This window comes from Sphaeramia orbicularis, chromosome 13 (assembly GCF_902148855.1).
Source record: "Sphaeramia orbicularis chromosome 13, fSphaOr1.1, whole genome shotgun sequence".
In the NCBI taxonomy this organism is placed as follows: domain Eukaryota; kingdom Metazoa; phylum Chordata; class Actinopteri; order Kurtiformes; family Apogonidae; genus Sphaeramia; species Sphaeramia orbicularis.
The window spans coordinates 37454691-37470549 of NC_043969.1; the positions used below are offsets into that span (position 1 = coordinate 37454691).

The 15859-nt window shown below is 38.5% G+C and overlaps 1 protein-coding gene across 1 annotated transcript in view; it reads left to right on the forward strand.

Annotated features, from left to right (window-relative positions):
* Positions 1 to 15859, forward strand: part of LOC115431551 (LHFPL tetraspan subfamily member 6 protein) — a 59790-nt gene that overhangs the window by 38817 nt on the left and 5114 nt on the right. The window contains exon 3 of the mRNA XM_030151977.1: positions 14095 to 14193. Coding sequence (XP_030007837.1) covers positions 14095 to 14193 — 99 coding nt within the window. The remainder of the gene's footprint in view (positions 1 to 14094; positions 14194 to 15859) is intronic.

The following is a 15859-nucleotide window of genomic DNA, read 5'->3' on the forward strand; positions in this document are numbered from 1 at the left end:
CGTACAACAGTGTGAAGGAAAGTTTTAGCTCCTGGAACTAAATATTCAATGCTCAAAACCCAGATTGAAGGTTCAAGATGTATGATTTGCAAGTACTTACGTGAAGTTGTGTTGAAGTCTGAGAGCTGGACATTTGTTGACATTAGCCAAATTGGTAGGGTAGTACACTGCAGAGGAACAGAAGAGAGGCTTTGAGTCCAAACAAGGGATTTTGGGAGAAAAAGAAGATAGAAATGGAGCACGTTGTCATACATTTACATATTTACTGCATACACATTGTGTGCGTAATGTACATCCATTCAGACATATGTGCAGTTAGGTCATAATGCACTTTTATTGTTTTCTTCGAACATATAACAATAGTAGATAAAAGAACAGACACAAACGGTGCACGGAATGTTATTATTGATGTAGGTATATTAGCGTAAAAATGGAGTTAGCTAACTGCAATAAATAAAAGATGCAAAATAAATTTCTTGTAAACACAAAAGCATGTACGAAGTAAGAAATTCTAATGGGCTGTGACTTGTAGAAAACTCATCAGTATGACATCCAATAGTTGTTCAAGTTGGACTTTCTCATTGTACACTTGAAGTTGAAGCTTCAGTTGACTTCATATGAACAGTAACATATCTAATAATACACCATTAAAAACACACGGTCCAGCCATGTTGTGTAACTTCCAGGAAATAATTTGCTCAGGTGCCTGTTTTGTATATGTTGCTCACGAGATGAGCAACACAGTTAACAGTTGTATTTTTTTCATTCCCAATACGCGCAATGTCGGCGTTTGGACTAATCCCTTAATGTCAGACATTGAGTCGAATTTCTTGTACAGAGCCACGCTTGACTGGTAACTTTAGGTGTGGTCAATAGCCGATGTAAAGGCAGCAAAGAAAACGCCCAAATGTTTTTACCGGCTTAAAGTGCCGCAATTTACAATACAACAGAGAGAACGTGCCATTGGCATGTTACAAACAGGTCTGAGCCGTGGTGAAGTCGCTCTCCGTCTGCGCTGTTATCGCAGTACAATCAGTCATCTGAGTGATCGGATTTCTCAGGACAGGATCATGAGATTTAGTTCCATGCATCGTTGCTGCACTGCTTGTTTGGAAACCAGAGGTGGACACACCCGATACTGAATAATGACACTTTCAATTTCTGAGGACCTGTATTCAGTGACTGAATGAACATGTTAAGTTGATCACAATTGCCCACAATTCATTCTCTAATGACCAATGCTTCCCTCTTTAATATCAAGGTAACCCCAAACCAATTCATTTAATATATCTCCAAATATGCATATTATTCTGACCTGTGCATTTTTAGTGTAAGTATATATTCTTACAATAATATATCACTTTGAAAATAAACCATGTCCTCTACAGATGTATAGTTTTGCATATCACACCTGCAGAATGAAATGAAAGAGTTAAAGTGCCTGTTAGTTAAGAGGAATGTTAGTTACTATGTGATTTTTATTTTTTATTTTTTTTTAGGTTAATCTGGTAATAAACTAGCCTGCTGTGTGTCTCAGAGGATGGCGTGAATGCAGTGGGCTGGCATTTTAAACACAAGCTATGGAGTACTTTGTACACTTGGCAGTGGGAGTCAGTTTTTCCTCAATCCCTGAGGCGTTGTATTGTCTTTTGAAAGGAGGCTCTTTGTGTTTGTGGTATGGAGTCGCTCACATGATGAGCCCCAGTACTGTCAGAGAGGCATTTTGATGTCTGCTGGTGTCTGTGTGAATGATACTGAAGCATTCATTTTCATATCTACTTGCTTTTTAAATTAACATTAAGGCATAGATTATAACAGTATTTTTTCCCTCCGCATAGAACTCCTATAAATGAGCATGTTTACTGCTTACACTGGAAATGTTAAGAAGCCAGACGAGGCATCACGGTAGGTACAGTATATGCTGACTTTTGGACGCATGGCCTGCTGTCACGCCTCTCTGTCAGGTTTCAAGCTCTGTCGGTGGGAGGAGGGTGCTGCTCAACACATCAGACGTGACCCAGTTAGAAGAGCTACACTTGTAGGACTTTATAAAGTGGATCCTTCCCTGAGGAAGATTTCCATACCCTTTGGCTTTGTTGTTATCCTGGCACGTTTTCTGCTTCACTAGTTTGCCTCTTTGGTGGCGATGGAGTCACTTTTTCTATTTAAATTCCAACACCAGCATGCATTTATCATGTCATTTCGTTGGTGATCTTTGAACATTTTGCACACTGTACAGTCGCGCTTTGAAGTGACTGTAGTTTTAGTTAAACAAAGCTTTTTTTTTTTTTATTTGCATAGAATCTACTGCACTGTTAGTTGACTTTATCTTTGTCATGTGCAAGTAAAGTAGCTTATTGTCACCAGCCCTGCTACCAAGATAATAAGCCATTAAAATATTGCACGATATTGCAAGACCTAATCTTCCCCTTGACTGAAATGAAAAAAACAAGCCACATTAACACTAGAGCAGCGTGGTAGAAGCCAGGTGATTACCTTGGCCTGGCAGGTTTTCTCATACACGAGAAAAAAATACCAGTGTTTACTCTATTGTTCTCCATACTTTAAATTCCAACTGTAGTCACAATTGACAAGGGAAAGATGGAAATATTCGGCATTTTAAAATGCTGTATGAGGAATGTTTTACTTGGTTGCTGCTGAATTCTTTCCCTTGTCTTTTGCCGGCCTCTTATTTGACTTCTCTTCTTGCTGAAAGGAGGGGGAAGAATGTCCAATTTGCAATATGAGATCAGAGGAGACATGGTTGAGGTCTCAGGGAGGCGTGGGTTTCTAGCTGGAAAGACTGAGGCATACAGGAAATATCTGTGCCCTTGTGTGAAAAGCTCATTCTCCCCACACTTCCAGGAGATGTTCTGTATTGAAAGTTACTTGCTATGTATTTAGCACACCCCAGGCTTATCTTGCGTGTTTTTTCTGCTCTCTGTTGTACCGTAGACTTCGCTGCATTTTTCTGCTTAATACATGCCCACTGCTTAATGAACCAGAAGTCCATTTAGCTCTTGTAATTGGTGTGTTTATTAATTACCGGTTCTAGTCGGAAACTGTGTGACAAATGACTGGTGTGATTAGATAAGACCAGCTCTTGACGGGATGCCTGTAGCGAAAGTACTGAAACAGATCAATATAACACAAGCCGTTCTTTCCACCCAGGGCTGGTGATGGGGACTTATGGGTGGACATGGAAAGAAATGAGACTGCGTTACTGGAGAGTGGCAGTTTCTCACTGGCCAGCGAACCAATACTCAGCGTTCAGCACATTGCTTTAGGCTTATTTTTACTGTATGTTCTTGGAAATATACAGTTAAAGTTAATCGTGGAAGACTTAAGCCGTTTCTCAATACACAGTCTAATGTGTTTTTCTGTTCTCACAATCTCATGAAATGTCATCAGTCGCTGCCCAAGTACTGTTCCGATTGAAAGTTTGTATAAACCAAGAATGCATGGAATACCTGGATGTTGTTCTTGTCTGCTAGCTTAAACCAAGGATGCACTGGTTGGTGGCTTATGTAGACTTGGCTGGCAAATATCCCAAGATGCACTTGGTGCTACTCTCAAATGCAACGGCGGCTTCTGTGATAACTTAATTCAGAAATGTTTAATTGGCTAGATGACCGTCAGTGGATGTTGTGATACAATGTTGTAACACATGCCATAGGCAGAACAGCAAGAAATGCATCTTTATTATCATATGGGATTCAACGAAATTCAACGAAATCTATTCCAGTTGTGAAAAAATGTACAAAATGTATAAAAAATATAAACGATATGTAAATAGTAGTACAAATGTACTGAAATCAAATCAAGTGACATATTGTGGTGATTTGAGGGAAGTACGTTAGGGAGCTAATGACAGAAATGCAGCAGACAAGTACCAGCAGTACCAATTACAAAGAGACTTACATTCTTTGGAAGTCCGTTCTCTGGGGCCGTTCTTACCAAGACCGTACTCGCCGAGTTTGCAAGACCGTACTCTGCAAACTTGGTATTGACAAATGACTGTAATGTCAGCTAGCCTCATGTCTAAGCTAACAGTTGTTACCACTCGAGAAGCAGACAAGAGAAGTCGGGAGCAAGCATTAGGGGTTTTATGGAACAGTCCACCTGAGTCTTCCATATAGAACTCAGTTTACAGGTTGTTATCATAGATATAGAAAAGCAAGAGTCGTTAGCATATCAATGGAGTGAGCCTAAACCATACTCTATATCTGATTTAGCTAAATTTTGGCGAACAGCTAACCCACAGGTAATTTACTCACCACCCAACATTTTCCTAATGTTACGTTTCTAATGCTCCATCCACACTAATATGGGTATTATTTAAAATGGATGTTTTTCTCCACATTTGGGCTTCTTCTTTTAGGTCAAGATCTTCCTAAGTGAAGATATTGAAAAACAGAAAAAATAAAGTGATTAGAAGATGATGTCACACTTCAATGCAAACAGGCCTTTTTACTTTGTGTCACAAATATGCACCTGAAACATCAAATATATATCATATATGTACATACATTGGTGTATGACCTGCAGTAGATTGCGGTTAACACATCAGCACATTTGGGAAATGTAGCAGTGTTAAGGAGCAGTCTATATAATGTAAGGAACACACTTCAACAACCAACCAACATGTTTAAGTTAACATAAGACTAAAGCCACTGCATCTGCTATGTCCAATATTATCTAACTGTCTTGGCCAGCAGTGTCTGCTGTTAAAGCTCCAACACTGAGCATTTGTACCAATCTGTAGTTGTTTGTGCATTGTAGTGTACACAGAGAAAATACCCATTTAGAAAAATATCTGCATTTATGTGGACAGGGCATTAGTTCTGTGGTTCAGCAGAGCAGAGTTCTTAGCTATGCTGGTAAAGATTAGTGACATTTTGGTAAGTTTGGTGATATTACCCTTTGTTTTGATGGTATAAAGAAAAAAATGGGATGTAACAGTGCACATGTCAGCTACATGACATACTATAAATTCTGTAAATCAACTGTAAATGTCTGTCAAAGGGTGTTATTATTTGGCTCATAAAACAATCATTTTGTTCACTTACTATCTTACCAGATGATATTATAATTTAGTCTGTGGAAAAGATGTTAAAGATGGTTGTGGAGGTCATCTGATTGTTATGAAACCGTTTTCTTAGAACTGAACATCTTGTCCCCTAGGGCTCCATTCAAAGAGCTCAGCCTCTGTTCTCCCTTCAAAAAAAAAAAAAAACAAGACAGTGATGTATACAGACTGAAATGTTCCATCTTTAGTTAGATCATCTCTGAAAAGGCTCCGACACAAGCACATGCTAGTCTTTCATATAAACCTTTAAGACTTTTATAGGCTTCGGTATGTAGGCTTTTTTTGCATTTGCATTATGTTGTTTGCAGAGAAGGATGGTATAAGATGATTTATACTATTCATAGCTTTGAGTCCTATTTGCATTTGTAGTAAGATAGAGGGAAAATAACTTCAGCTGAATTTGATTAGATCAGATAACAAGTCAAGACCTGCGTAAAATTTCATGTAAATCCAAGAACAAAAACATGAAAATGTCAAATTAACCACCACAACACTGTTGTGTGTTGGTGGCTGTTTATTATTAATAAGGACAGGCGTGCTACAAAAGCAAAGGAGAAAGACGACAATAAAAAAAAAAGGCAAGGAAAGCTCAGAACTAAAACACACAAATGTGACATGCATATGACCTAACAATGAGCATTCTTGTGTCATCTGATGCCTGATGGAATAAAGAGGTGTTTATGTGTGTGTGTTTGACAGCTTCAGGTTGTAAACATGGAAAATTATTGAAATTACTGAATACAAGAAAGTAGCATTGGAAGGATTCTCTGAGCAAATATCAAACGGTTGAAAACATATCTAAAAATATTCTGAGCAGAAGGGAGGGGACTTCAGAGATTGTTTAACCAGAGAAAGGTAATGAACACACCCCTGGTCCAACTGGACCTGGTCTTTGTGTAGAAAAGTGTTACCGTTTGGGTGCTTCTTTGCCAGCTTTGTAGACCCAATAATAAAAGAGAAAGACATATTTCCCCCCAGGATGTACCTAATGATGACAGATAAATGCAAAAAAAAATATATATATATACTCTTGCTCTGAGCCATCCTAAAATAAATGAATTTTTGATAAAATATTGGGGCCAAAAACAGGACAGGAAAAACTACCTAGGTATCAGTGCATTTGATCTGGAAAACATAGCTTGAAATGGTCTTATATAACACAATAAATAAAGACACTGTGTTAAATTCGACAATCTTAGTGGTTTTTCTAATCCAGACATTTGGTTTTTTTATGAATCTCAGTCTCATTCTAGGTTTCACATGTAACCCATCGTGTCCACCCGCGTTACATGCGGAACCTGCCCATTGAAACACAAATAAATCACGAGTGATTTTGCAACAGTGGCCATTTTTGTGAAACACTGCCTTGCATAAGTTCGATTCCCAAAATGTACCTGTGAGAGAATAAAGAGATATTCAAAAGAAAAAAATTGCGTGTAATTTTCATGTCCTTTTTACTGTTACATGCGGATTCTTGCATAAAAAATAATATATAAATAATATAAAAATGTGTTTTATTTGAAAAATAGTTTCTCTTTTCTCTCAGTAAATATTTATTTTTAAAATATACCCAAAGTGCTTCCAAACTTGCTCCATAACATTAGTCTGCATCTGGTTTAAATTTTTGTCCTGTTTTTAGGGACTAGTTTCATAGAAGCACCCATTTGCAAAAACAGCATCAGTGGTTATTATTGAACAACTAGCATAATAATATTCTTATAAATAAATGAACTGCCCAAACCATTGTTGAAATAACGTATAAATTCCATCCATGGGTAGCTGAAAGTATTTCTATGCCTCACTGTGCACATCACATATCACACATACTTCACATACTCTGTGTAAATCCCTCCTTTCTCGGCATCCCCCTCATCCTCCATCTCTCTCAGCTCCAGAGTCTAGCGTTTCAACTGAACCTCCAGATCCCCGTCTCGCTTAAATAAAACACCAGCTTCGCCAGCAAAAACGCTCACACAGGAGTAAGTCTTTCTGAAAACGCCTGTGTTGATCCAAGTTGAATGACACTGAGAATCAGTGCATCACAAGGAAAGGAGGCGTGCAGGCTGTACATGTTGATGTGTGCCTTGTGTTTCAAGTGAAAAAAGGGAAAAAAAAAAAAAAACACGCCTCAACATGCAGGCCTGGGTTTCTGGATGGGCCAGTCATATGGACGTGGGAGACTAAAGTGACACTGGAAACCTGTCGTTACCTCAGAGAAAAGCTCAGACAAGTAGAGTGGGAAGAAGTGAGAAGGTTTGTAGTTACATGTTCCGTGTTGTCAGTAGAACATTAAATACACTACAGTAAAACTGATTTATTGATTATTTAAAGACATCTGAACATGTTGAACCATATAAAACTATACATAAAACCATAGCTTATTAAACTGAGCACAGTATTGCACAACTTTAGTACATATTCTCGAAGTCAAAGGCAAAATGAATGAGGTGCATTTTACTTTAGGATGATAATGTTCTTAAAGCGAAGTAGTTTCATGATGGAAGCAAGTGTTTTTTTTTTTAAGAGAACAGATGGTCATCACCTCTCAAAATGACACTAGTTTGTGTCATTTCCTGTTGCTCCAATCAGCCAAACTGAGAAATAATGACCAGCTATTATCAAGGACTCACAGTTGTTCATAAGTGGGTTAAACTGCAAGAAATTGAATAAAAAATACTGTCAAAACTGTGTCTTGTGAAACTTGATTTCAAACCTGTATTGCATAGTTCATAAGTAGTTTTGAACCAGTGATAGATTTAAACATTACCTACAAGCAGCTACTATAGCCTGCCAGAAATAAAGAAGAAGAAGAAGAAGCTACTATGTTAATCAGAGTTACAAAAGACAGGTCAACATGGGAAAGGCATCCTAGTGTGCAATTACAATGAGGTTCTTTGTCTTATTTTGACCCTCATCTTTATTGGTGTTTCACTAGACATTTAATCTTTAAATACTGGTTAACCCAGTCATTTTAAACCACAACATTAAGATCAAGAGACAGTTTGTAACCAGGTTGATCCACAGGATGATAATAGAAAAAACTAAAAAAAAAACCTGCTCATTCACTCTTCATAACATGAGGATTATATCCAACATGAAATGCCAAAAGGTTACATTTCTGTTCAAATACAGTCTGAACAGACTTTTCTCCACTTCCTCTGTTCTGCTTTTCAGTTGCCGCCCTTTGTCTAAATTACATAACTGATATTTTATGGTAAATTATTACCATAAAATAACCAGATAGTTACTTTATATAAACAACCAACTACAGATGATTAATTGGTACCTTTATGGGATTACGTTATCAATACCTGGTTATTATACAATAATTAATGTAGAGTTTCCTGAATTGGTCTCGTAATCCTAGCATTTTTGTGTCTCTTTTTCATGCTGTTGACAAATTGCTGAGAAAAAAAAAAAAAAAACATATCAAGTTGCACTGTTAATGACTGCAAGTCTCTGGGTGTATTTACTGAAGAAAAATACGATTTTGAAGCTGAAAGAGTCCAAAGGATATGTAAAGGTAGAGATTATTTTTGGCTGACTTGCCAGGTTTAGTGCTCTTACATTTCCCTCCCTCTTATGGATGATCCTTCAAGCCCAAAAGGGAATGTCTTACATTAACCCAGCCTATTGAGGCACATCCCCACTTTAATTCCCTGGCCACCAAAATTCTCTCCAGCTTAGCGGCAGCCCCTTTTTTTTTTTTTCTCTTGTCCTCTTTGGCCTTTTGAATGATAACCTTGAATGGTATTGTCTGGGGGCATGAGGGAGGGTAAAGAAATTCCTTGGTTTTTGACAGAGAGCAGGAAGGCTTTACAAAAGGCATCAGCACTCCCTAAATCTGAGAATGTGGGGGATATGAAAAGGGGGTAGTTTTTCATTCAGGTAAAAAGCGTCGATGGGAAAAAGGATGGGGAACAATAGTGTGGCTCTGGTGGAATAAAGCACTTCTCAGTACGCTTTTCATAGCACTGCAAATGCAACTTCAAAAGTGAGCTCAACTACGATGATGAAATCTGTGGAAAGAATATGCAGTAAAAAGATCACTATATTAGAGGAGATTTTATTGATTGAACATTGATATGTAGCACTGATTGTATTTGGTGAAGTCCATTTAAGAGATGTCTCTCAGTTCATTGAATAGCCTTTCAGAGAAGCCATTAGAGAGAGTCGTCCTGATAGCAGGCGCACATAGATCAATTGAAACTAGATCTGTGAATAAGTTGTCTGGCCTCTTAAATTCTGCTCTCCAACCTTTTCCTCTTCATCTCCTGTGCAAGAGAAGATAATCAGGCATCAGATCGCTGCTATGGCAACAGAATCAAGACTCCAAAATAGGCTAAGGTTTTACAAACAGCAGTTGCTGGAAAAAGCGGAAAGGTAGACAAACAAACAAACAAACCAACCTCCTAGCCCTGCACTGATGGAGCAGCACTTGAACTGCTCCAGATCTGCTGGAGAGCTGAGGGCATTTTAAAGTTTGACCTCAGGGTGCAGCCACTGCTGCTGAACTAAACTGGTTATTTTGATTCTTAATAGCTTTTGTGGAAGGAACACGTTCTGCACTTGCTGGTAGTGCCAGATTTTCAACATCAATGATTTTTTCACGTCCATCTGTCTCTCATTGTCTTGTAGCTGCTGCGAGGCTGCCATAACAGCCCCTCTGTTGTCGTGTACAGTATATTAGTGGATTCCTGCAATGATTTCATCATGAGATGGCCATCTGCTCGCAGCAAAATGGGATGTTGAGATGTTTTCTGAAGTTCAGAACCAGCCTTGACCAATTTGCTGCCCTGGGCAAAATTTCAGTCTGTGCCCCTGTGCATCGCAGTCGAATTCCACCACCATTCATTGTGTTCATGCGCTCAGCAACACAAGACGCTTCATAGCTTTTTGCCCTTTTGATTTTTCGGAGTTTTAGAATCAAAAACATACCAAATCAAAACCTTATTAAAGTTGTCATTTTGTTGAGCCTGTTGCCTTGTTGGTGCATGTGCTGAGCTGGACGATACTTCGACAATTGAGGATGATTAAAAGTGCATACAGATGTATATCTGTTTGATATATTAAACCACAATATACCCTAAAGAAGCTGGCATAGTGGACTTTTGAATGCCAATAAAAAAATTATAGTTTGGAGTTGGGAAAAACTGAAAATCAATTAAATGTCCTGTACATGACACATAAACAAAAACAGTTTTTCTCAGATTAATGTTGTGCTTAAATCAACAAACACATGAACAGTCTCCCTAACTATCTGTAATGAATCTAATGTGGGACTAATTATGTCAAGTGTAGCTATTTATTAAATTAGCAAATGTTATTATCCTCTAAAGTATGCTGGTAACAATCTGCTTTAACTGCATGTTGTTGTGAGCTTTTATAAACTTCTTCTAGAGCATAGATTTTTTTTTGTTTTTTTCTATTGTGACTATAAGTGTCCCTATGGATGCACTCCTAGCATGTGCGGAGTTTGCTGAAGTCAGTGATGTTTTTTTTTTCTTAATCTTTCTGTATACAAAGTTATGGAATGTACAAATGAGTATTTCATTTAGAGGATCAAAACACAGTAATGTCCTGTCAAAGAGAAAACTTTAATTGATTGCCATTCCAACATTTATTTCAATATAAAGCAGCTCCTTGTTTTGTATAATTCCTTATGGCTCAACTAAACCAAAAATGAATTTAAAAGTAAAAATGTAGGTCATTGAGCAACACTAATCTGTCAAATGGTCAATAAAATGTCCCATCAGAGAGATTTTGAATACTGTGTTTTGACCCTAGAACTCTTACTACTTAGAATCCACCATTTTCTACAGCACAAATAGAAAAAAAGTGCAAATATCATGTTACCTTGCAGCATATTTGTATTTTTATATTGGTCATCTGGTTGTTATTTTTGTTAGACTTTGCATTCAAACTACATATTCAAGAGATGGATTGGTTGCTGTGGTCCACACTTCTGTTTTCTTCCATCACATTCTTCCTAAGGGAATCATTAAGCTTTATCTTGCAGAAGCTAACATATGGTTCAGTGCTTGAATAGCCTGTCTAGTAGCCTCTAACTTGGGGGTAGTGATGTAATACTTCACTGGAAAAAAAAAGCTAAATGTGTTTGTTTGCTAGACTATACAGTCTGTGGCAATGGGTCACAAGAAGGTTTCAGTTGAAGAGGTCACGAGCCAAAAAGGCTGAGCAGAAGAGCTGACGTGCAGCTGACAACCACATGCTAAATAACACAAATCCCTGATTGTGTGTCTGTGCAGATCAGGGTTGTATCTGAGGTAGTTTATGAAATAAGGAGCAGAGGAAGTACCTGTCTCCAGCAGTATCCATGCAGACTCACAAGTCACAGCCTGGCACATGAACATTATGTGGAAGAATGCTTTTTTATTCTCGTAATCTTTCACCCACATCCTGTCACCAGCTCTGCTTCTCAATAATAGTGAGGATAGAGGATGGGATTTGATGAAAATAACTACTCTTGGGGAAAAAAAAAATGAATAAATCAAATGAATAAAACTAAAAAAAAAAAAGAAATATAGGACCACATACAATATACTGCAGAATTGAATTACACCTTGGTGATGCGTTTTTTTGTTCTTGTTTAGGTTCATCTGTTCCCACAGTGCATTTGTGCTTCGCTGTATCTGTTTCACTGGTGGCACAGTAACATGTGAGCGCTCACATTGATTTCATCCACTGCAGTGTTGAAGGCTCAGCGAGTTTATCCACAAAACAACACAAAACACTTGACAGCCTCTGATTTTTTTCTTACACGGTGGAACTGATCTCTTGTCGTTGAGATAAAATCCCACGTTGTACCTTTTTTCCGGTGGTCAATATCATCATCTGACCTGAAGTGGAAACAGATCCAATGATTCACCTCCCATTGTTTGCTCTGACAGACACTGACTCTTTACGGGTTTGATTGTTTTAACAAATGTGTTAATCAAAGCACGATTGAGAATCCGCATCGATGGTAATTTTTCAAATAGAAACATTACCGTTTGCTGGATAGAATAACAATATCTTTGGGAACTGGAGCCACATTTTGCCCTCTGTGTTTTCCCTTCTCATTTGCTGCAAGGAAATTCATTTTGATTACATGCTGCTGTATCTCTCTGCATTACACAACACTTGAAAGAGAATTCTTGATTTTGTTAAATATTAATCATGAATATATTATAATGCTGGCATGCTTTACTGTTACAAATTTGAATCAAAACACATTTGATAACATTATATAACTCAGAATATTTTAATGGCTGCATGTAGTTCACTGGCGTCTAAATTCACCGCCGTACGTTGTCAGTTTTTCTGTTCATAGGGGGTCCCATTGGCTGCATGTACAGGGATTTACTTCAAATTGCACCTGTGTTACTTTTGCAATATTGCACACCTGAAGGTAGTAATTTTAGGTATGAAGCAGAAACTCGTCTGAAGTTCTCTTAAGGGTCTGGAGAAGAAATGGCTGAGTTGTTACGTATGAAAATCCCTGGATCCCCTCTGATCCTCAGCTGTAATGACACAGACTTGGTTAGAGCTGTTTTATATCCCTTTTATTCTCATCAACATGCCAGAGTTTCACCGAATTGATTTTCTACCACAGGAGCTATGATCAGCCTGTCTATTTTCTCTAGTCGATGACATTCGCCGTCCTTTTGGCTGCGACTGGAGAAAACACTTTCCCTACTCCACCTCAGATGTTAGCCGGTTTGTCTAACCCATCTGCATTAGCATGTGGATTAATTCCTGCTTGTTATCTGGCCTAGATTTAATAAGGCAGTCCTGGATGGCAGGAGTAATCAGGTTGGAAGGCAGAGCTTTCTTGCCTTCACTTTCTCTGCTGCCGTCCTCACATCCCAAAACTGATAGCAGGGCAGACATATCGGAGGGGATTAAGCTAATGTGATGGCAGAGCCACCTACCAGGGGCCCCCACAGGGTAATTTCAAGAGACAGGCCTTGGCATCCAGGGAATAACTTGTCAAGACCTGGCTGCAGGCAAATATTGAGGATATTAATCCTTAATGTAATGGCCTTGACTAGATTTAACTCTTGTCTCTGTGTGCAGCTTTAAGCACAGTCATAAGTCTCTTTAATCACTGACATAAAGCAGTCCCTCAAGGATTTTCCAGAGTTTTACAGTAATTATTGCAATCCAGAAAAAAAAGCTTGTTTTCCCCTCTGTGAGAAATTGCCAAGCTATTTGCATATGTTCATTCGTTCACAGTGTTTTATGAGCTTTTGCCAGACGAGCGCTTTGTTTTGTTGCAGTAAAAATGTGATGAAGTGTTAAATTTGCAATCCATGTCATTTTACAGAGAGATGTGAGGATTGTTCAGAGGTAAAAATGCTGAAACAGGTCAGAGCGTTCCTTTCAGTATGTGCTGGGAAACGCTGATAAACTAACAAAAAAAATAAATAAAATGGGGAGGTTGTACGTGTCGTGTCACTGTGGAGCAGCAGCTTATTATGTTTTTGATTATTTTAGTTAAAACATGAAGCAAACAGTCATAGAGTATCCATTGAAAAGTATGAACACGTTCACGTCGCTGTCATGCATGTTCAGTGCCTATGGTAAAAACAGATTAATTAATTAATTATGAGAAGGATTTTTCCTCCAAATGTTATTTATTGAGCCAAGATGTCTTATACATACTGAGCTGTCATTTCAATATTCATTTCCGCTTATATCCAAAAAACTTAAATAATTAAAAAATAAAATAAAAATACAGAGGTTTTAGATTTGTATTTCTCACAAAAATTTAACAAATACAAGCAGGGCAGGATTACACTGGAAGGATTTTTAAGTGTAAACCAACTGTTGCAAGGTTGTCTCAAGACCACTGGAGACCTTCCTCTAGCTTGGATGTCCTCATGGTGACACTTTGACCTTGTTGCAGTTTTCCTCTTACAAATACTGTCTTGTCAACCTTAAGCCCTATTTTGAGAAGTTTTTTGTAAGCACCACCTCATGGCTCTTTGTGCTGTTCACAGGTCTGCTCATAGGCTCAGGCTGTGCACTCTACCCACTCGGATGGGACAGTGAAGAGGTACAACAGACCTGCAACAACAGCTCAGACCAGTTTCAACTAGGTAAGATCCAGCACACCCAACCTTCACACGGCGTCTCAATTAGACATTAATGATTTTATTGTACATTTTTCTTGGTTTTTTTTCCTCTCACTGAGCGTTCTTGCCTGAAAAAGTGATATAGAACAGATGGATCTGGCTTTTGATCTTGACAAATTCTTTTTCAGAAACCGAGCAGAACCAACTGACATTATACCCGTGACACACAGCCTCTCGGCATTTCAAATGTACAAGGAAAAACTCAACAGAGCTTCTAGTCGCTTTCAATTTGTCAAGATTTCTTTTTTGTTTCCTCTGGTGTTAATATTTGCCCAAGAATAACCAGTACCTATGTTAGTGCTATATATTAAGCTGGCATTATCAGGACTATTTCAGGCAGTTATACACTGTTATATTAGACAGCATGTGAAAAAGCTATTCTTATACAGGAGCAGCTGTTTTTCTTATTTCATTCTTATTGTGTACTTCTTTTTTTTTTTTACAGAAATGCCAAAGAAATGTACATGTAATATAGGTTCTATGTGTGCTACGTGCTAAACTGACAAATAACATATGTGTAATTAATGACATATTTCAAAGAGGATCAAAATGTCGTCACCCCTCGTTCAGTGTGAGAATTTTTTTTTTTATGTGTGAGATCTCATGGGGCGCAACCAGAGTGGGTGTGACTTTGGCTTCTCCATCAACAGTGCCTCTCTTCTGTTCACCTACAGCAGCAATACTGTGCAACACAATGTACCGTTAGCTAATAAATGGAATTTTCAATGTATGAGTGGATCATAATTTACCAATCTAAAGTAATTACATCTGCACCTTTCTCGTGTGTAATATTGTGCAGACTGATTTGTTTTCTTGGGAAACCCAAATGTGACGTTTATGTTCGCTCCTTTACAGTGGCAGTAATGTGCAAAATTAGTCACAATTAGCTTAGAAACAGTCCATCAACACAGGCTATCAGCACAACATACTGTAAAGCTGCAGATATTTCATCTAGTTACTGCAGTTGACTTTTATGGCCACCAGTGTCATTTATACCAGGGTTTTCTGAAGATTTCTGAAGCCTGATAATCCTACCACTTGAGGAGTAGAAAGAGATCAATGGAGTATTATGATTAAACTTTTACACAGAGATCCCAGAAAAAAGGTCAAGATGGTGATCCCCTTTTTTCCACCATTAGCCGATTTCCACAACCAAGCCAAAGGACTAGCAGAGGTGAGACAGGCTGGAGGGGCGGTGACGCAGCACAGCGTATAGTGTGATATATAACTTGCGCGTCGGAAATACCCCGAGCATAGCGGTGTTGCTAACCTCTCCAGAGTCGTCCTGTCTTTCACCGTTCCACAAATGTTAGCATGGATAGAGTCCTCTGCCCAAATTGACAGCAGCTCGCGGATCTCGGTGTCTCCCCGGTTCGACATCTTTCTGGTCGCATTTACTGTATGTTTACTGTTTACTGTACACGTCCTGTGTTCATTTTTAAATCCACACGCATACGCAATACGTCACCAAAACGACACCTTGGTTGCAGAACAAGAGGTGTTCCTTTTACACAGCGTTCCAGAATCATGATTCCACCTTTATCACAGCTCTGTTACTACCTCCAGAGCAGTGGTTCTTAACCTTGTTGGAGGTACTGAACCCCACCAGTTTCATATGCATATTCACCGA